This window comes from Cervus elaphus, chromosome 14 (assembly GCF_910594005.1).
Source record: "Cervus elaphus chromosome 14, mCerEla1.1, whole genome shotgun sequence".
Classification (NCBI taxonomy): domain Eukaryota; kingdom Metazoa; phylum Chordata; class Mammalia; order Artiodactyla; family Cervidae; genus Cervus; species Cervus elaphus.
In genome coordinates, this window is record NC_057828.1 from 61,748,821 (window position 1) to 61,771,961 (window position 23,141).

The window sequence follows — 23,141 nt, forward strand, 5'->3', positions numbered from 1 at the left end:
TTTTTCTGCCAGTAATGAATGTAGTGAGTATGTTTTCTCTGTGTTCAAACACTCCAGATAGTGTTTCATCTTTCAGAGATGTCTCTCTTGGAATTTCCGTCCTTGCTATTTACCATCTGGACTATCATTCTTATGGTCTGCTCTTAGCTTTGTCTCAGAATCTCCCTTTACTCTTAATCTGGGAATTTCCAGTATTTTCTTCTGGTCTTGGTTCCTTGGTTTCCTGGCTCTTCTCTCCCCTTTTCTGACTTTGCTAGTTTGTTTTGATGGAAGACATATTCTACAAGCTCCGTGAGAATAGGTGCACAAAAGGAAGATTGTCCGAGACTTTCTGAAAATGTCTGTGATGTACTTTCATACTTAATTGATACTTCTGTTGAATATAGAATTCTAGGATTTTGAAGGCTTTGTTTCAGTTGTCTTCTATCTTCTAGAGTTGCTGTTGAAATACATGGTACCTTCTGATCCCTTGTTTTCTGTATGTGATCTGTTTTTGTTTTGTTTTGTTTTTGAATTGACAGATTTTATGATTTCTTTGTCTCCAGTGTGCTACAGGTTTTGATGCTAGGCCTTGGTTTGAGTCTTTTTTTTTTTTTTTTTAAATCTTTTGTAATGGACATTAGACAGGTCTTTTCTCATCCTTTAGATTCAGGAGACATTTTCTTGAACTGGCGTTTTTTTCAATAAGTTACTTTCCTCTATTCTCTCTGTATTCTCTTAAAATTATTTTTATTATTCAGAAGTTGACTCCAGTGGACTCTTCTAATTAACATAATATTTTTGCCCCCAAATTTAGCTTATTGTTTAAAAGGTATTGTCACCTTTATCTTTCTTGATTTATAAAAATTATTTTATTATATTTTTCATGTCCAAAAGTTTTATTTGGTTCTCTGAATCTTTGTTTGTACCCTTCTATTTTTTCTATTTAATGGGAGCAATATCTATCCAGAAGTAATAATTACATGATATTGTCCTTTTCTCAGTTTTCTTTTTTTTCCACCCTAACTCAGTGTCCTTGAAATTCTTCTTTCCTATGGATTATGTCTCTTTCTGACCATGGTGGTTGTATTATAGCAGCATTCCTAACCTGTTTTGACCCTTGAACCCCTTTGGAAAACTGAAGCTTCTGGAGCTGAACTCTTATTTAAAATCCAAGAAAATCAGTTCTAATAACATGTACCTATCAAAATATTTTTTAAAAACTGTCCTATGGCTATAGATGTGCCTCTTTGTTAATATATTAAGTATCTAGAGGTGCTGAGATTAGAACTTCAAAGCAGTGATGAGTGTAAATGATGTTTTTGAGATATCTGTACCAACTGTAATGTGATATGAAAATATCTGTGTTTTTATTAGTGATAAGTCACATATATTGCCAATTCTTCTGCAGTCGGTAGCCTACATGTATAATTAAAAGCAATGTCATTTCAGTTGGAGGTTAGTGTAAAACAAAATTTTAATTTTTTTTTTTACATCTAAGTTCTTGAGCTCTTTGAATTCTATTAATAGATCTATGGGGAATCAAACATCCCCTTTTAGGGGTTTCTTCAAATGCCTGGGGTCGTTGGCTTTCAGCTCAAAAGTTTGAGGTTACTAAAAAGTTGATTGGAAACTCTGAATGATTGACTGGGACTTGGCAACAAGTAGGCTTCACTTTATGTTGTGGGATGCTCATCTTTCATAATTTGTAGATTTTCCTCTTGGGATTCAGATCTCTTCAAAGAAGAATCTATAATTCTGCATATGGAATATGGATCTAATTATCTGTGTTCATATGGATAAGTAATTGTGCCCACTTGCATTCTTGTAAAATTTGTTTTTGTGATTTAACTGAGTGGTTATACTATTAAATAAAACAGTCTGGGAAAGTACACAACTGTCTTTAATGCTTTTAAACCATTAATGTAACAAGAAAACTGGGCTTTTTCATGAATTTATATTTAATTTTTCAGGAGCTTTCAAGTTGTGGATGGAATAAAAAAGAAAAATACAGTTCTGCACCAAATGCAGTTGCCTTCACAAGAAGATTTAATCACGTGAGTTGCTTATAAAATTTTGATGTTTAATTTCCAAAATTCAATTCCTCAGTGTGTAATTTTTTAAGTTTTTACATCAGTTCTAGAGCATTTTCAACCAATATCTCGTCAGTGTCTTTCCATATAATCTTTTTCTTTTTTTTTTTCCTTCTGTAATTCCTACTGGAAATTTACTGGAACTTTGTGTTCTTTCCTACTTGCGTCTTAACCTGTCATATTTTACATCTGTCCCTTTGTGCTCCATTCTGTGTTATTTACTCAGATCTATATTTCAGTTCACTAAAATAATTCTCTTCCGATGAGTCAAATCTGCTTCAAATCTATGCACTTTTTTTTATACTAGTGTCATTTCCTCCCCCCACTTTTTTTCCAATTTCTTAAGATATCTTCAACTTTTTATTTTGTAATTTCTCTGTTATTATCCAAAGTCCTTGAAGTACTAATGCTCTGTATCTGCTTATTCATACTCAAAATAGCTTCTTACGCATTTTGTAGTTTTGAATTGAGAGCTTATGTTCATTTAAGCTTTAGCTGTGGGAATTTTGCTGCTGCCTAGATTGAGGGTATATACCTTCTTAGGGGTGTTCATTTTTTTTGCTTTCACTGTTACCAAGGGCTTTTACAGAACTAGGACTATTTTTTTTTTTTCCAGAACTAGGACTATTTTTTATGTTCTGTGTTTTGGTTAGGGGACATCTGTAGTACTCTGTAGTGAAAGTTTAAGCTCTAAATCCAATTAAGGGCAGGTTACAAATTCTTAAGGAAGACTTAATATTCTTCCTCTTCTGTATTGTCTCCTCCTGTCAGTGGGTGAATTGTTTTAGTCTACATTTTCACCAAAACTGTAGCTCTTTGAAGATCTATTAGATAGGAACGATGGGGGAGGGCAGAGGTGTGAAGCTTTACGTTATTACTTAGAAGGTGTATTAAATCCCAAATCCCTGTGCTCTTGAGAGGAAATCTGCCACCAGCAGCTGTCGTACCCTTTCCTTTTTTGCCTTTATTTCCTTTATTTTTGGCCTCAAGTGAACTCTTTTCAAGTTAGTCATGTGCAATGCTTCATCACTCAGTTGTGTCTGACTCTTTGAAACCCCATGAACTATAGCCCACCAGGCTCCTCTGTCCATGGAGATTCTCCAGGCAGGAATACTAGAGTGGGTTGCCATGCCCTCCTCCAGGGGATCTTCCCAACCCAGGGATCGAACCTAGGTCTCCTGCATTACAGCTAGATTCTTTACCATCCAGCCACAGGGAAGCCCAAAAATACTGGAGTGAGTAGTCTATCCCTTCTCCAGGGGATCTTTCCAACCCAAGAATCGAATCAGGGTCTCCTGCATTGCAGGCAGATTCTTTACCAGCAGAGCTACCAGGGAAGCCTACTTTTTAAAAAATGGTTCTCTTTAACCCAGCATTTCTAGGGGTTTATAGCAAATAGTATGTCTCAAGTTATTTGGGTCACTGCATTACCCAAAATGGAAGTGAGTTCGTATTTTTTTTTTTTCAGTTAGATTAAACCATTAGTAAGGAACCTACAGCAAATATGTCTTATACTGAATTCCTTATTTAAACTATATGGCAGTTGTTTTAAATTTTTTCTGGAGTGGTCAGGATTTATCATCATGGTAAACTTTTTTCTTTGCCAACAAAAACATTGTCACAGTACCCACAAATTTGACTTTAGATTTTTAAGCACTAATATTATTCTTAAATAAGTCAAAAGATTGTTCAGAGTATGTCACAGTGTACCAAAAGCTCTTACACTTAATCAAGATTACAGTTAATCTATAATAAAATTTATTACTTAGTTATTTCCATTACTCTTATTATTTTCTCTTAGCAGTGTGATGGGAAATCTGAAGTAGGAAATTACAAAAGAAGTTACAAAGAGACTTTTATTTTTAAAATGAGTTTCTTGTAGATAGCATATAGTTGAGTCCTCCTTTTTTTTGTCCCATCTGACACAATTTTAGCAGGTAGTTGCTAAAGTAAAATCATTACTCTTTGAAAGAAGACAACAAAATCCACAATCTCTATAACATATTATCCATAATGATGACTATACAATTGAAAAAATTACCAGACACAGAAAGAAAAAGAAAAGGTTGACTGGGTATTAAGAGAAAAAGCATTGAAACCCCAGGAGTTGGCGATGGACCAGGGGGCCTAGCCTGCTGCAGGCCACGGGGTCGCAGAGAGCCGGACACAACTGAGCGACCGACTGAGTTAACTCGGCTGGGCTCAGACTCTCAATTCTCTTTCTTGTTGGAGAATAGATTGGTTCTTTCCAGATTTTGTCTTTATCTGGGCTTCTTAAAGTTTCCCCTGCACATGCACAGTTCCGAGGTCATCTTGAGATTTGGATGGAGTTTTTATATAGATTTAGGGGACTTTTCTTACCTTTCCAGAATATCCCCCCTTATTGTCTAGCCGATTGTTCTCTGACAGGCCATCAAGACTGTGGCCTTCTGCTAAAATTCTTGGTGCACCACATTGTAACTCTGAACGTCCTCAGACACTTAACTTTATGAGTGCAAATCTCATCCACTGCATCTTACTTCTTTCAAAGATCTATTCTCCAGTTTATGCCTGCCTTTTGGTTCCTCTCTTGTGCTTTTAAATATTGTTTTTATAATTTGTAATTATAATCAGAGGAGCATTTCCAGAGATACCTGCTTCTCAACATTACCAGAAATAAAACTCTCCCACATCTTCTTGAAACTATGCTTTTTTAATTGATTATCAAAACAGTAGCATACATTGCCAGAAAACTAAAAAAAATGTAGAAATGTATAAAAAGCTGGGGGGTAGGTGCAAAATCACCCAGAGATGACTATTACTAATATTTTAGTATATATTCTTCCATTCTTAATTTTTTTCTTGATCTAATAGAAGTCATGTTGTACATATAATTTACAGTCCTGTTGTCTTAACATATCATGAAATGTTACTGTATCATATTGATAAAATCACTTTGAAAACATTTTAAGTATTTGTATAGTCTCCTGTGACTTGACTCTATCACAATTTTAATTTTCATTCTATTTTGGCTATTTTTTTGGTCACTTGTATTTATGCCTTCTGGCCAGTGACTTTCTGATTTTTTTTTAATTGGGGGAAAGGTTGCCTATGTTTTTTTTAAATGTTACCTTTAGATGATTGGAAATTTGACTAACTAGAAAGTAATGTTTTTAGGAATGATAATCATTTTAGGTTTTGTTTGTAGAAACACTCCTTTTTGAAAGTGTTGATAGATGCTATCGTATGTTGTCTGTGATTTGCTTCACAGTATTAATGGAGCATCTAAGAGTGGGATGAGAGTACAAGTGAGAAAACTTGGCCGCGACTTCGTTGTTGGAGCTGGTTCACTTGTACTGGCGACTTCATTATTACCATGTTTAGTTCAGTACACGTTTGAAGATTGCCATGATAAAAAGTTAGGAAATTATCTTTAAAGCTTAACATATGTTTGGCTGTAAATAAAAGGTTTTCATAACACTTTTATATGATTATAAAAGCTTGAATAAAGCAGCTACAGTTAGAAATAACCTCTGAATAAAAGTAAGATTTACTTTTTAATGAAATACTTGATTCATTCCTAAAATATATTAAATGTTTGTTTGAATCTTATGAAACTGCCATTTCTGGCCTATGGAACTGGCAGGTTCATATGGTTAATCTAATGTATATTAGGAAGTATTATAATAAAACAACTGTGAATTCACCACTTAAACTAAGAATATTACCAAAACTGTTGAAGCATTTTATATGATCTCTGCTCTGTCCTCACTTAAAGGGTAACTATTATCTGGAAAACATTTTTTCTCTTTTGTTTTTTCTTAATTTGACTTTAAAAATTTTAGCTCTTGTTATAATTTCTATACAAGTAGATTTACCAGAAAACGTTGTGCCCTAAACAACATATTGTATATCTTGCTTTTCATCTTTGTAAAACATATCATCAGACTATATATAGACTTCTGTGGTTGGCTTTTTTCACTTGTATTTCTGTGCTGTATCCATGATAATGTATATAGTGCTTATTCATTGATTTTCAGTGCTGTCTTCTAGCATTTCATTGCATGAATATGTCAGAAAGAATTCATCATTCTTTTGAGGGTAGACTAATTTTAGGGTGGACTAATGTGTCTCCTAATTTTTTGCTGTTGTGAAGAATGTTGCTATGAATATTCTAAGAGTTTGGGTGCCCACGTGCAGTAGTTTCTCTAGTTGGTGGCTTTCAAACATTTTTTGGTATGACCCACAATAAGATAAAATATTTTTACATTGTAACTGAATATGCAAACTAAAGTTTTCTGAAATAATACTTACCTGTATTAGGCAATATGTACTTTGGTCTCTGCTTAAAAAAAAAATTGCTGCTTAAACTTACTAAGTTGATTCCCATAAAATAAGGGGGAAACACTGTGATTTGTTTGAAAAATGTGTTCCTAAACACAAAATTTGTGTCAGAGTATATCCATGTTTAACTACATAAGACAGTGTATATTTTTTAAAATGATTGTACCTGTTTGCTTTGAGCTTTCATCACTGCGTATCCTTATCAACACTTGGTGTCATTAAACTTTGAAATCTAATTGATATAAAATGACTCAACTTTTATTTTCATTCATTTAAATATTTACTAAGGTCCTACTATGTCTTGAATATTGGTCTTGATGTTGGGGATATATTAGTGAATAAGGAAAACAGAGATCATTCTCTTCATGGACTTTTTCATTCAGTCCTTCCTAATTTTAATTTCACTTTTTTTTTTTTTTCATTTTCAGATGTTCTATTATTTTCAGATTTATCTGGTCATGTGTATTACTCTCTTATTTTTTACTTTAAACTGTTTATTGTAAAATAAAGCATGGATACAAAAAGAACACACAGAACAAGCATATGGTTTAATGAAAGTTGAGGAACTACACTAGAAACCCCTCCATGTCCCTTCATCCCAGTTCACACCCTTTCTTCCTCCAACAATAAATACTGTCCTGACTTTTATAGCACTCACTGTCATGTATTTATTTTTATAGTTTTTATCACATAAATATGGATCCCTAACTTAGCCTGGCCAGTTTTTTTTAATTTGTTAAATGTTTGAGACTTTTTAATTTGCAATTTCTCCCTTTATCCTTTTCTCTTCCTTACTATTTTGTGTGGAAGAACCTCTAGAGTCTTCCATAGTCTAGATTGCATTTTGTGTAGTTTAATATGTTCTATGTTCTCTGGAAATTAGCAGCTAATTCCAAAGGTTCAGTCGGGTTCAGTGCCTTTGGCAAGATTCTGGGTTGTATGGGGTTTCTTCATCAGATCTTTTTTGTGATATTAGTAGATACATTAGATATTAGATATAAAGAAATACTTTTAGTGGGGATAATTTTATAATAAGACATTTTTCCCTCATCTAGTATTTGCATACCTAGAGATTCATTTCATAGAGGTAAGGAAGGATAAATATTTGATTTTTTTCTCATTATTTAGCAGTTTTGAAGGTAATGAATTGGTGTTCTGTCATCCTTTAACAATGACAGTAGTTTTTAACTTTTTAATTTTATTTTAAACTCATAAACATAAACATAAATGATGTGAATCAGTATTCCCATTGCCATTATTATCATTATTGAAACTCATATTATCCCGTCTTTGGCCAACAGGAGTCTCTTCAGGTTGGCTTTCATGACCTTTCTCATGACCCTTGTAATCTTGAACAGTTTCTTTGCTTTTGTTTGCAAAGACATTGCATGTTCATTTTGTCCATTACCGGCTCTCTGCCTGGAATCAGCATTTCTTTAACAAATGTTGGTTTCTTATAGTAGGAAATGGACCTAGGTGCTAAAAATGCTCATTGCTAATAAGAGTGACCATAATTTCTAGGCTTTTTCAGCAGATATAGCTAGGATATCTATATGTCATACACACATATATATATGTACCAACTATTTGAAGATAAAATATCTCATAAATTCATACTAATACTTCAAATTCAAGACCAGAGTTTTACTTAATGTCTTCCATATTATATCTGTATATCCTTTCTTCCACACCTGCAACCTGGTTTTCCATGAAAACAGGGCATGATACAGTATCCTACAAGTTACTCATTTGCCTTAACCGACATCAACAAATAACAACAGTCTCAGAATAGCAATACTAATGCCAATAATACTCCTTTAAACAGTTAAGTACATATTTTTGCAAATGTTGTATTTCTTTTATAGTAAATAGTATATAGTGTCTGGGCATATAGGCGTTATATAATGTACTCTCCTCCTTTTAACCCTTATCATTCTCATTTCTGTGAATGTGTGTATTTAATGTTCACTGTCTTTCTAATGTTGGCGTTTCTCTCTAGTCATTTGATTTTCTGAAGCCTGTTCTCCAAGCATTTACTCAGGAAGGGCTCATTGGAACGATAATTCTTGAGTTCTTACATGTTGATAAGTTTACCTGTCTGTTGTATGAAATTTTCTTTCCTTGATAATATTTGATGTAGTATTCCATTTTTTTCTGGCAAAGTGTTGCTATTGAAAAGTCTGATGATAATTAAATTTTCTTTTCCTTAAAAATCACTTTCTCTTTTCTTAGCCTAAAGATTTTTCTCTTTGAAGTCCAATAATTTCATTAAACTGTATCTTGCTGTTGATCATTCTGGGGCAGTATTATCAGGTATGATTGGCTTTAGATGGGACTGTCAATTGGGAAGCACCTATACTTAGCCTTTCTGTCATGGTGGTCTCAGGGTAGCTGGACTTCTTACGCGGTAATTTAGGAATCCCATAGAGAATGTTCCAACAATCAAGGCAGGGGCTGCATGTTCTTTTATGACCTTGTCATGGAAGTCAGTTTCAGTTTTGTTAATTTTCTATTCCTTGAAGCAGTCATGAGCTTATCTAGGTTCGATGAGAGGTGACATATACCCCCAACGTTCAGTGTGAGGAGTGACAAAGAGTTTGTGGCCATGTTTTTAAATTACCATAGTATTTGTCTTAAAATTTGACATTAAATTTATTAAGTCAGTGATCATGGAGTTTATATTGAATCATAATTAATATTTTCTAATAAGGTTGTTGTTGGGCTTCCCTGGTGGCTCAGTTGGTAAAGAATCCACCTGCAATGCCCAGGGAGACCTGGGTTCCATCCCTAAGTTGGGAAGATCCCCTGGAGGAGGGCATGGCAACCCACTCCAGTATACTTGCCTGGAGAATCCCCATGGACAGGGGAGGCTGGCGGGCTGCAGTCCACGGGGTTGCAAAGAGCTGGAAACGACTGAGCGACTAAGCACAGGACAGCACAAGATTGTTGTTAAAATAAACTTAACTTTAGATACATTTTAGAAGTAAAATTTATTAGAATCAGGGATAATTATTGTCATTAGTAGCGCAAATTTAGTAACAAATATAAAGATGTCTTTGTAAAATATATTCGGTTTACATTTACATATATACTTTAAAATATACAAAGTTTGACAGTTTGTTTATAGATGAAAGTTGCAAATAAATTCTGAAATATTTCTCAGAAGAAAAGGTGGCAGTGGCTTTATTTTTGCACTGAGATTTCTAACTGCATCCTACTTTTAGATTTGTAGAATTTTGAACCAACTGATAGTACTTTGATTTTGCTTTCATAGTGCATGAATTGAAATATGTTATATAAAAAATGTACATTACAAAAAAAGTGTATATTACATACATATTACTCTGTGTTATATGATAAGCACACTGTTTTCACCAGAGCATTTTAGTAATGTTACAGACCCATCCTGCCTTCTGATGAATGATGTTTATTGTTTTTTAAAAGAAATCTTGAAGATGGTTTCATTGAATTAGAAAGCAAAAAAAAAAAAATACAATCTTGATTTTAGAATGACTTAGATATATTTTTCTTTAAGTAGTTTTATATTTTATCCTATTCATATCAGGAAAACCATACTTGAGCTTCTTTACATTTAGGATTCTACTCCATGTAAATAAATGGCAGCATGTGATTACACAGACACAGAAAAACATACTATAAGTAGCATGTTTTACAGTGTCTGATCTTAGAGCTTATCTAATTCTGCCAGAGTGTTTTAAAATACAGCAAAAAAACAATTGTATCGTGTTCTTGTTGCATCATTCTGGTTTTATTGCTTTCTCTTTTCCTTCAAATTTTACATTCGCTTTTATAGATGAAAAATCATTATGATGTTTTTATGTGTCTGTACAAATGTGTATATATGTTTCCCTGATGGCTCAGCAGTGAAGAATCTGCCTGCCAATGCAAGAGACGTGGGTTCGATCCCTAGGTTGGCAAGATCCCCTGGAGAAGGAAGTGGCAGCCCACGTCAGTAGTCTTGACTGGGAAATCCTGTGGACAGAGGAGCCTGGTGGGCCACAATCACAGAGAGTTGGACATGACTTAGTGACAAGGACTCACACACAGACAAATACACATGTCTATGTCTGTCTGTCTGTATATGTGTATGACGTGTGTGCAGCATTTGAAGAGTTATGTCCTGGTGGTGAGTCAGGGGCAAGAGAAAGTATCTTTATACAACTCTCAGTAGTTCACCAAGTAGCTCTTGTCGTTCTTTCATCCTGTAAGTAAAGAATCTTACCATTCACCTATTTTTCATTTGCAGGTAAGCTTTTGGGTTGTTAGAGAGATTCTTCATGCTCAAACGTTAAAAATTAGAGCAGAAGTTTTGAGCCACTATATTAAAACTGCTAAGGTAAGATAAACTTGTGCTTGTTTTTGAATTCAGTCATTTACGAATGCTTGTGAGTAAATATTTGCCTGGGTCACTATAGTCACTATTTATTGACACTGGAAAAGAAGGCCTAATGATTAACGTAAGTTAATTTTTTAAATTGCATGTCTATTTCCTTTGCCTTTTCTTCTATTCCTCCTATCTTCCTCGCCTTTCTTTTATACTTTTCCTTTCTTTCTCAGAGAAGCTGAATTGTATTTGGGCAGAGGTCAAATTATGATGAAGTTTAATATTTATAAAATAGTTTGGTATAGTCTGCAGATGACTAAAAAAGCCTTATAGGATTAAGTAGGGAAATACATATCAGTTATTTGCCTTTGAAATAGATTATTCTGCCAACCATGTGGAGAATAAGACTTTATTTTTAAAAGAATGGTATAAATGAGGGTGTTAACCAAATACATTGAGTAGCATAGACAATAGATGCAGCAGGAGAAATAGAACATGGATTTCAAAGACAGTTAAAATTTAGAGAGGAAGATTGAATAGGACATTCCACAAGAGGATACAAGATTTTACTAAAATTGTAACAACTCCAAATTTATGTCGTGTTTACTTAAAATAGGTATAATGGTAGCCACATCTTTCATTATTCTAATAATAAATACATAACTTATCTCACCTGTGAATGAAGGAAGATGGAATAAATTGAGGATACCATTTTTACAATTGTAAATTATTGTACTCATTGTAAATATTGTAAGTCATTACTCTTCCATAGTTTCCTTGAGCACCTGGAAGCAACTGTATTCTAACATTGTATGGCACTAGGTGGCAGAGTTAGCCTTCTTAAAATTTGTTATTTTTTCAGAAGTGTCATAAAATTTTTAAAAACATTCTTTGTGATATGTTAGATAAAGATGGGATTTTAGCTAGTAGAAACCATGTCTTTTGTCCATAAATCCTGAATTTTCATTATTGTTTTCTGGAGTTTTTGTTAGATTTTTTTTCTTTTTTTTATGTATGTTCCACTCAAAACCACCAAATCCATTAGACCTGTCATTATTCTCATCAAATAATCATTTAATTCCAGTTCAGACTCATACTTTGAGTTATTTCTGATAATGCTTACTTTTACCCCAGGGCCTAAATTCATAATTTTTTTGTCCATGACTGTCTCTTCAATCCCTCTAGGGACTCTGCCTTCTATATTGTTTCTTATAAAACAGGCAGGTCTTTCTCTTCTTTTAGTAGATGTTTCAGTTAGGTTCTGTAGAGTCAAAACACACACACACATATATGTATATAATGTATAAAAAGATTTAAGAAATTATCTCATGTGATTGAGTTGGGGAGAGGCTGGCAGATTTGAAGTCTGTAGGGCCAGCAGACAGCCTAGAGAGTTAGGAAGGAGCTTCTAGACTTTTGCTGTTATCAGTACCACTGCTTATACAGAATTCTTGTGTGAATCTCTTGGTGCTCAACTGCAGGTTAAAACACTGGAACTATAGGGAGAAAGGACAAATTACCTTCAAAGAAATGACAATGAGACCAGTCGCTTTCATTGAATCTGATGAGAATGAACATTTTTTGTGTTTTGGCTATTTACGTTTTTCTCTCCTGAAATGTCTGCTCAAGATCTTTCTTTGAACAGTATTCTCTTATAGTGTTGGTCTTTGATTTTTATAGTTTAAAAAATATAATCCCAGATACTAAAGTTTTTTGCTATATTCTTTGCATACATCTTCCTATTTGTGACCTGTCTTACAACTCTTTTCCTATTGTCTTTTGATACAGATGCTCTTAACTTTAATAGTCAAATATATTAATTTTTACCTTTTATTGTCTTATTTATTGTCTTGTGCTTAAAAGAGTATCTCATTTAAATCTTACTCTAAACTCTGAAAATGTCAAAGATTTTCTCACACATTACTCTTTAAAACTTCTATAGCTTTGATTTTGGTAGTCAGTTCTTAAATTTTAGATATAATACATGTAATTATGGATTCCAGTTCATATTTTTCCATATGAATAATCATTTTGGCACCACTTTAAATCTTTTTTAAAGCTCTCTTTGTTTTGTCTGGAAGCGTCTTTCTGTCACCCTTGTTCTTGAAAAATGCGATTCCAAATTCATGATTCATTTTTTTAATTTACACTGCTTGGGATTTCTTGAGCTTCCTCACCCTGGGAATTAGTGTCTTTCAGTAATTTGGGGAAATAATCCACCATTACCTCTCATAGGCTACCCACTCCAGCATTCTTGGGCTTCCCTTGTAGCCCCACTGGTAAGGAATCTGCCTGTAATGTGGGAGACCTGGGTTTGATCCCTAGGTTGGGGAAATCCCATGGATAAGGGAAAGGCTACCCACTCCAGTATTCTGGCCTGGAGAATTCCATGAACTGTATAATCCATGGAGTCACAAAGAGTTGGACACGACTGACCAACTTTACTTTCACCTCTCATATTGTTTCTACCCCATTATTTTTTTTATCATGTCCTTCTGTAGCTCCATTTAGATAAATATTAGCCTTTTCCCCTCTACCTTTCATGTCTTTTTAACCTTTATTTCACATTTTTAGAAAGATTCCTTAGCTTTTGTGTTGCTTTTTGGGTAACACCTTCCTTTTCATTTCATTGGAAGCCAGTACCTGATGTTGTTCTCCATTTGTGAATTCTTGTTTCCTTTTCTTTTTCTTATTTTTCCTCTAAGGCATTTCCTTTGTATGAATTTGCATCCCTAGTTTTTATGAATCTACATCCCTAGAAAAAGAATCCAAGGATTTTCTCTCCTGTGTGTTTTTGTTTTACTTCCTAGTCCATGATGACAGCTGAGGTTGTCAGTACAATAAAACCAAACTGATGGGATGGGAGCAGGTTGTTCTGCCATTTTTCTAGTAATAGATCTTGAGTCTCACATCAAATCTGGGGCTGATCCCTCCACACTTACTGAGCCTGCCTGTGAGGTTCACAACAATTTTCCCAGCCCTGTGATCATCAGTGATTTCAAATGCACTAATGTAACCATGCTTCATCATCACAGTTAGAGACGTGAGGATGACTTTGGAGCATGGCCTAATAAGCACCTGGCTTTTGCCTCTCTTTTCGGCGTTATTGATACTCTTGAGAGCATCAGCCAAGACATTCACACGCCCCATTATGGTGGCACAGAAAGATGGCAGAAAGAGTCCTTGTGTTTTTCCCTTTCCCTTTTTTATTTTTTTAAACTTGAGTTCATATTTCTTGAAATTTTATGGGAGTTCTTTCAGACCTGAGTTAAGGTGGTATTATTTAGGGTTCGTGAAAGGAATAGAACCCCTCGCCTTTCCTTGCTTCTCATATTCATAACAGGCAATTTTTGTCTTGGAGTTTCTTGATGATTAAGGACAGTTTTACATGATAAGACCTTTGAGGTATAAACATCTGATAGTTTGAAGAAATCTGGGCAATTAGCAATAATTTGACAAAAGTAGATGATCTCTTGGTAAACTGACGGAATCTATCATTAGCATGCACACACAGCATCATATGGGATTCTTCTGCTTGGAGGCTGTAAAAAGCAATGTCTAGTATTGGGAAGCAGGTAGATGTTCCAGCATGAACAAGGAACAAAGGAATGTGGATTCAGGCGGGAGGAAGCCAGAAATTGAGGAGGGCTGTGAAAAGCAAGCTTGAACCTTACCCTGGAATGTTAGGGGTCCTGCTGCTGCTGCTGCTAAGTCATTTCAGTCATGTCAGACTCTGTGCGACCCTATGGACAGCAGCCCTCCAGGCTTCTCTGCCCACAGGATTCTCCAGGCAATACTGGAGTGGGTTGCCATTTCCTTCTCCTGTTAAGGGTCCTGAGTAGGACACAAATCAGGATCCTGGGCATGGACCTTTCTTTGAACTTGGATTATAAGGCAGAACTAGTAATAGTTCAATATAAGAAAGGAAACTGCCTACTAGAAACAAGGATGCATACCAGATAACTTTGATGCTGAGTCATAACTTTGGTTTTCTTAATGTATAAGACAACTGGAGGTAGATATGTTCCCAGAGCTAGGAGGGAGTTCTGTGTGGGCCAAAAATCAACTTAGTGTAAACACAGTGGATACCCCCAAAACAATGAGGGTAATAAGTATGCTATAAGAACCACCAGTTGCCTAATCTGTATTTGTGTTCAAGTTGTCTTGTATTCATGCTATTTATTTTTCGTCTCTCCTCCCCCTTTTTCTTAAATCTTTCAGAAGTTGTATGAGCTGAATAACCTTCATGCACTTATGGCAGTGGTTTCTGGCTTACAGAGTGCCCCAATTTTCAGATTGACTAAAACATGGGCGGTGAGTAATCTTCTTTAGTTAATGATAGGTTAGACTTCCTGTTGGAAGTGAAGATGTTTAGTTCCTCTGGTAGTTCTTAGTAAGGTTAATATGATAATAGATAAGGATTTTTTAATTACTTTGTACTCTGTTCTTTGAAACCTACATTTTTTTCCTCTCCCCTTAAATAAGTATTTCATGAGGCTTGTTAGGTGTTTTGAGCTAAAAACCAACTTGGTGCTTGGTTTCTGCTCTTTAGGAAATCATTTTTGTAGAACTTCTTTAAACATCTTTGACAACATAGCATTTCAAGTTTACTAATGGGAAACTGTAAATGTGAAAATAAATTGCATTAATCATGTAAAGATTATGCTTTTGGAAAATTTGAGGAAGATATAAGTTGTAAGTTGCCCCCAAAATTTAGTGATTGAGATTTCCATTACAATATTTTTTACTCAGTAAACTCTTGGGTTTTTTCCTTAGGAATAAAGGAAAATCTGATAGCTAACATGGAAGTAGGCAGTGTTTCTGTGCACGTTGTGATATTATGCTAATCATACTTGGTTCTATTTAACAGGGTCAGAGTGTGAGTTTTTACTTTTGCAAATTTGTGTATTTTTATAGTTGATCAATGTGATGCTGGCCTCAAGCTTGCTGGGTATTTTTCATTTAGATTTTATAGAACTGATTGAGTTAAATCTGTTCATATTAATACTATTCTTTAATGTTAAAGGGGAACTACACTTTGTACAGAGGTTTAGTGTGTTCTTACTGTGTTAGTCAAAGACTTGACTAACTTTAAAACACTTTTTTACTTACTAAAATTTAACTTTGTTTTTAATTAGCCTGGTGTTCTCACTTTTCATAGTATCTGAAGAGACAGATGTTTCTCATACTGGAAAAACATTAGTATGGAAGAGCTTATGATCTTCTTTATATTTCATTTGTATTTTAGAAACACCTGAGTGAACAGTTTTCCTACTCAAAATTATTTTTAATAATGATGACCTAATTCTCTTTTATTAAAATTTTAATTTAATGAGGGAATGGAAGTGATTATAAATATACAATCATGAATTCTGTCTTTGAAGTTTTAAGGAAAAGAAATTGTACTCTGGTTAATATTGTGGTTTAGAAATGAGATACATTTCCCTCAAGTTAATTTTTGTTTCCTTGAAGTTATTTTCATTCTCTCTCTCTCATGTCTTGCATTGAAAATAGTTTTGTTTAAATTTAGTAACAGCTCCATTATTAATCTGAATAAAATTTTTGGTGTTCATATTAAACTTGAAAATATTCCACACTTTTGCTAGGTACTAATTGTTTGACATGCATAGTGGATGATATAGACAAAGTCCTGTTCTTTTTTTTTTTTTTTTTTTTTTAGTCCTGTTCTTATAGAGCTAACATTCTACTGGGAAAAGATAAGCTGTAAATATATAAAAGATATATCATAAATAATGATGAATGCTCTGTAGAAAAATAAAACAGAGTAAATGAGATGTTTAAAATACATCCCTCATGCTTTTCTGTGATATGTGATAAGAATTTCTGATAAGTGATTGGACCTAATTGCAGGTGGACCTGCCAAGGATTGATGACCTTGTCAAAGATGTTGGAATGATTGTATTTGAGAGAAGAGTGGAAGAAAAAATGGGACAATAAGAATAGAGAATGCCCTTGAGGAATTTTGTTGTGAAGTACTGGGGTGAGGGCCAGCGATAACTAGAAGAAAAGTGAGATTAAAGCTTTGTGGTGTTTTGATTTTAAAGATGAGATCCATGACTGTGCTTGAGTGGTAGTACAGTGATCTAATGAAATGAGGAAGTGGTAACAGAACAAGAAGTCAAGCCTGTGATACCCTAGATTAGAGGAGATAAGGTCCAGTACTCCAGGGAGGCAGGAGCAGTTTCTCCATTTTAACAAGAGAGAGGGGGTGCGATTGGTTACAGACACAGGTATGTTGGTAGATTTGGTGGTGGGATTCTGTAGAATTCTTCTGCAAAATTCTGTTTCATAAGACATGAGAAGCAAGGTCATTAATTGACAGTGGGAGAGGTATTGGAGGTTTGAAGAAAGAGGAAAGGATGAAAGTCATCAAGGGGACTGTTAGAGTGAATTAATTAGGGAAACATGTAGGTCTTAGGAAGGTCCACTTGAGATTTTTGGTCATGAACTTAAAGTGAAACTTAGTGTTCAGCATTACCATGAAGAAGTGCTGAGAATTAATTGTATTTAACCAGTTGGATTTTTTTTTTTAGGCTTGTTTGTACCACAGAGAGGTCAAGGATAGTACAAGAGATAAAGTAGGTAAATATAAAAGTTGTGATAGATGAGGAATCTAACCCAAGTAAAAAGAAAGAAATATTGAACAGTGAAAGGGTAGTATGGTGGAAAATCCTGGTGCCCTCAAATGCAGGGAATGTACCAAAAAATAACATCACAAATGGGGGAAATATTAGAAACATTCTCTTTAACATCAAGGAAAAGTATGTCCATTTTCACTGTTTCTACTCAACATAGAAATTTTAGCATAGTCAAAAAAGATTAGAAATAATAGGATATACTCTCAAAAAATTAGAATTACATTGAGTTACCATTTATCCATCAACTCCACTTCTGGGTATATACCCAAAAGAATCCAAGATTGAGACTCAAACAGGCATTTTTATACCAGTGTATAAAAAAGCATCATGATTAACAATAACCAATAGGTATGAACAATCCAAATGTCCACAAACAGATGGATGAACATACAAAATATGGTGTAAATGTACAATGAAATATTATGCATCCTTAAAAAGGACTGTAATTCTGACACATGCTGCACCTTGGATAAACCTTGATGATATTATGCTCAATGAAATAAGCTAGACACAGTAGGACAAATAGTGAATGATTGCATTTATATGAGGTGCCAAGAGTAGTCAAATTCATTGAGACAGTGTAGAAGGTGGTTCCCAGGGCTGAGAGGAGCAAGAAATGAGCAGTTCCTGTTTAATGGTTACAGAATTTCAGTTAGGGAAGATGGAAAGAGTTCTAGCCATGGATGATTGCAATGATTGATGGATAATGTGAATGTACTTAATGCCACTAAATTATACACTTAACACTGTTTAAAATGGTAAATATTATGTATATTTTACCACAGCTTTTAAAAATAGTCCTCTGAAAACAAGTCTCTGCTATCCCACCCCAAGTTGAATCCTTTCATTCTGATTATTGATTTGTTATGAAAATTGCAAAATGTGTTATTTTTATACTTATCAGACTCCATGCTTCTTTAGTTTTGTGTTTCAGATATGTCAAAATCAGCTATGAGTTCCAAGTAATTTGTTTCTCCTGATACTGTACCAGAGTTCTGGAATGATTGACTTTGGGGGAAAAAAAAGCTTTCTTGTTATCCTTGCTGTGTCATGCAGTATAATTTGCATATTCAAATACTTTGTTATGTGGGAGAGAAAAGAATGTTTGGATTTATAGATTGAAGTGGAGAGTTGCACCTAATCTTGAAAGTGCTAATCAAATGTGTTGAAACTGGGCCACAGAAAGTTCTGAAACCAGTGTTTGCAGGACGAGTGTTGGTGTGTTCTACTTCCCCTTGGGGTCTCAGTCGCCTCATCTTTAAATTAGTCCTCTTGACTTTTCTCTTAACCTCGTAGGAGAATTAGATGAGAATTTTATAGGTGGAAGTGTTTTGCCTACTATAAAATAACAAATATTTTATGACATAAAGTGAAATCTGACTTACAACAAAAATGAAATAGTAACTTCACATATTTAAAGAAGAGATTTTTTTTCCCCAGAGTCTTTGAAATACTTAAAAACATGTATTTTCTGAGTCTTTTAGTTAATATTATTTCGGATGACTGTCCTTGCTTTATTCCCCTTGATATCTCCATTTTTCTCAAAGGGCATGCACTGTAAATCTACTTCTCAAGCCTCCTAAAACAGCTGCAGTTGATTGTTCAACTGTATGTAATACAGCACTGATCAAAGGGATCAAGGAAAAAATCTCAGAAATCCAAACATGTAAATTGTAGTTTTATAGTACTGGCAGGACTAATTATGGTTAGAGTCATCAAGAAAAATTATTACGTAAATTATGAAATTCAGTATTTATTTGTTAATGCTTATGTAAGAATTATAATCTACCTATCTTTGAGGGGGCAGGGGACAAGTCATGAAAATATTTGGGCCTTTGAGGTGAATATGAATATATAATTATTTTAAATTAGGAAAATGACTAATGAAAATTGTTTAACCATTTAAAATAGTAAAGATGATAAATAATGTATTATAATTTACTACTTAGTAAGTTAATTATTTTAGGTACATACAAAGTATATTGTATTTTATGAATAATGAATTTGGGTTTATTATATTAATAAACATGTCTGGTTTTATTTTATTTATATACTACCAAAATATAATTAAAGAAAATAAAACTTTGAAATTAAAATTCAAATTTATAGTAATTGTAACTTTTAAGTCTTTACTATAATAAAATTGGATACAGAGATAACTTGGGCTTTTCTATTTGTCTTTTAGTTATTAAGTCGAAAAGACAAAACCACCTTTGAAAAACTAGAATATGTAATGAGTAAAGAAGATAATTACAAAAGACTCAGAGACTATATAAGTAGCTTAAAGATGACACCCTGCATTCCCTATTTAGGTGAGTTATGTCACTGTATATTCATTATGCCTAGTTGTTGCTCTGCTTTAATCAATAGTTTATATAAAATTCAAAATATTTTAAAAGTTTGTGTGTCCTTTAAAGAAATTAAAGGATTCTTAAGTTGAAAAAATTGTCTAGAGGAATGTGTTACCTTACTACCTGGAATTTATTTTCATTTTTTCTTAGACATGAACCATGTGGTAAAGCCATACATTTTTGCTATTTTAGTAATGCTTTAAAAGAATGAACTAGTAGTTTGCAGTGAAGTTTAATGCTGTGAAAATATTTAACATCAACTTAAGAAATTGATCAAAAGATATAATGAATTTATTGTCAACATCATGAGTTCTTGGTTTATATTGTTGGCAGGTATTTTACCAGTGAATTATGAAAACCAGTCTCAATGAAGGTGTTATTGTTTTTCTGGGAGAAATTAGCTGTTTGGCTGTGGAAATTTAGCTCAGTGCTGAGACAAACCTGTATTTTACATATTATTACACATAGTGTGTATCTCTTTATTGTATATTTTATAGTGTTGATGAATTCCAAGAAGTATTGAACCAATAACATAAGATATTCACCAAAATATGAATAGTGATTTTTATTAGGTGTTTGAATAAAAAATGACTGAAACTATACCTTTTTAATGTATATGTGAATTTAAATACAGAAAATATATTATGTATACCTAGTATATGCATTATATTATGTATACCTTAGTATATGCATTAAAATAAATTGACTTGATCCTATGCAGAAAGTAATCAAAAGATAGCATTTGCTTTTTCCCTGTATTCCCTTTTACCCCTTATTTCCACTCTTTCTTTTATGTAACTACTCATACTGGATTTCACCATAACTGCTTCTGAAAATAATGGAAAAACCTGTTACTTGTTTAGGAGACTCTACAGTGTCATCTTTGAAGTCTTTATAGTACCAGTGACTAGAACTCAAAGTAGGGGCAAAGACAGCTGATTCAGTGTCATTCAGCTGATCTAGAGCATCACCTTAGTTTGTCAGAGATCTTAACTCATCATATCATTGTGGGACATTCTCAAATTCCGGTGGGAATAGGAAATGTTGTACATCCTATGTTCAAGGCAGAATACTCCTGTGCATTGTTCTTGGGTGTTCAGCTTTCTTTATAGTCCAACTCTCACATCCATACATGACTCCTGGAAAAACCATAGCTTTGACTAGATGGCCCTTCGTCAGCAAAGCAGTGTCTCTACTTTTTAATATGCTGTTTAGGTTGGTCATAGCTTTTCTTCTAAGGAGCAAGCGTCTTTTAATTTCATGGCTGCAGTCCCCATCTGCAGTGATTTTGGAGCCCAAAAAAAATAAAGCCTGTCACTGTTTCCATTGTTTTCCCATCTATTTGTCACGAAGTGACGGGACCAGATGCCATGATCTTTTCTGAATTTTTCTGATCTTTTCTGAGTTTTCTGAATGTTGAGTTTTAAACCAACTTTTCCACTTTCCTCTTTCAGTTTCATCAAGAGGCTCTTAAGTTCTTCTTTGCTTTCTGCCATAAGGGTGGCGTCATCTGCATATCTGAGGTTATTGATATTTTTCCCGGCAGTCTTGATTCCGGCTTGTGCTTCATCCAGTCCAGCGTTTCTCATGATATACTCTGCATATAAGTTAAATAAGCAGGGTGACAATATGCAGCCTTGACATACTCCTTTCCTGATTTGGAACCAGTCCATTGTTCCATGTCCAGTTCTAACTGTTGCTTCTTGACCTGCATACAGGTTTCTCGGGAGGCAGGTCAGGTGGTCTGGTATTCCCATCTCTTGAAGAATTTTCCACAGTTTGTTGTGATCCACACAGTCAAAGGGTTTGGTGTAATCAATAAAAGAGAAGTAGATGTTTTTCTGGAACTCTCTTGCTTTTTCGATGATCCAGCGGATGTTGGCAATTTGATCTCTGGTTCCTCTGCCTTTTCTAAAACCAGCTTGAACATCTGGAAGTTCATGGTTCACAGACTGTTGAAGCCTGGCTTGGAGAATTTTGAGCATTACTTTGCTAGTGTATGAGATGAGTGCAATTGTGTGGTAGTTTGAACATTCTTTGGCATTGCCTTTCTTCAGGATTGGAATGAAAACTGACCTTTTCCAGTCCTGTGCCCACTGCTGAGTTTTCCAAATTTGCTGGCATGTTGAGTGCAGCACTTTCACAACATCATCTTTTAGGATTTGAAATAGCTCAACTGGAATTCCATCACCTCCACTAGCTTTGTTCGTAGTGATCCTTCCTAAGGCCTACTTGACTTTGCATTCCAGAATGTCTGGCTCTAGGTGAGTGATCACACCATCATGGTTGTCTGGGTCATGAAGATCTTTTTTGTGTAGTTCTTCTGTATATTCTTGCCAGGAATATTCTGTATTCTGTACAGAAATATTCTGTGTGTTCTTGCCAGGAATATTATGCATTCTGTACATGAAACATACACTCAGCATCTTCATAATTTTATACATTGGATTCTCCATATAATTATTCATCCCTATACCAGTCTGTGAAGAAGCATCTGAGATTGTGAGATGATTGTGGAACATTTGGCACAGACATTTGGTAGACTTGGGACAGGAAAATGAAACAGTGAAATATTTGTCGGACAAGTTCTTGTGATGTAGTTAAGCTCGTTTCCAGCATGAAAATCACCTTTTTAATGTAGTGACAGTTTCATTTTATAGCATACTTTGAGATTAAATGTATTCATTTCATCTATCAAAACAAACATGCTTTTCCTAAGAAAATGTGAAGCATTTCAACTTTATACAACTTTCTGACTGCTTGCTTTATTTGTATCATATTCAGCTGATTCATTTTCTCATTCATAATCTTCAATACTAAAGTATGTTGAAGAATGAAGATTTTATAATAGTTTATATCCTGTTAATATTTACATTTTTCATATGGACATGGGCTTGGGTGGACTCTGGGAGTTGGTGATGGACAGGGAGGCCTGGCATGCTGCAGTTCATGGGGTCGCAAAGAGTCAGACATGACTGAGCGATTGAACTGAACTGAAAATGAATTAGGATCGTGGTTTTTAAATTTAACTTTTCTTCAGAATTTTTTCCTCACTTGTATTAAACTAGGCCTAGTGCAGATAGATGCCAAAAATGACAACATTTACAAGATGCTGTACATTTGATAGGAGATAACTTGTCCTGAAGACATTGGAGAGATAATCCTCATTGTGCATATTAGGAGCTTCTAGCTAACTATCCCTCCTCAAGTGTACAGAATTTGCATAATGCTATCCTTTATCCAGATGGCTCCATGGTAAAGAAGCCACCTTCCAAGCAGACGACCAGGGTTGGATCCCTGGGTCGGGAAGATCCCTTGGAGAAGGAAATGGCAGTGTATGCCAGTATTCCTGCCTGGGAAATCCCATGGATAGAGGAGTCTGGCTGGCTAC

At 34.5% G+C, this 23,141-nt stretch overlaps 1 protein-coding gene and 1 pseudogene across 2 annotated transcripts in view; one reads left to right on the forward strand and one right to left on the reverse strand.

Annotated features, from left to right (window-relative positions):
• RALGPS2 (Ral GEF with PH domain and SH3 binding motif 2) overlaps positions 1 to 23,141 on the forward strand; it is a 154,180-nt gene that overhangs the window by 63,128 nt on the left and 67,911 nt on the right. For both annotated transcript variants that reach the window (XM_043924044.1, XM_043924045.1), the window contains exons 5-8: positions 1,953 to 2,036; positions 10,663 to 10,752; positions 14,962 to 15,054; positions 19,585 to 19,711. In XM_043924044.1, coding sequence (XP_043779979.1) covers positions 1,953 to 2,036; positions 10,663 to 10,752; positions 14,962 to 15,054; positions 19,585 to 19,711 — 394 coding nt within the window. The remainder of the gene's footprint in view (positions 1 to 1,952; positions 2,037 to 10,662; positions 10,753 to 14,961; positions 15,055 to 19,584; positions 19,712 to 23,141) is intronic.
• On the reverse strand, positions 13,496 to 13,947 carry LOC122707986 (annotated as a pseudogene).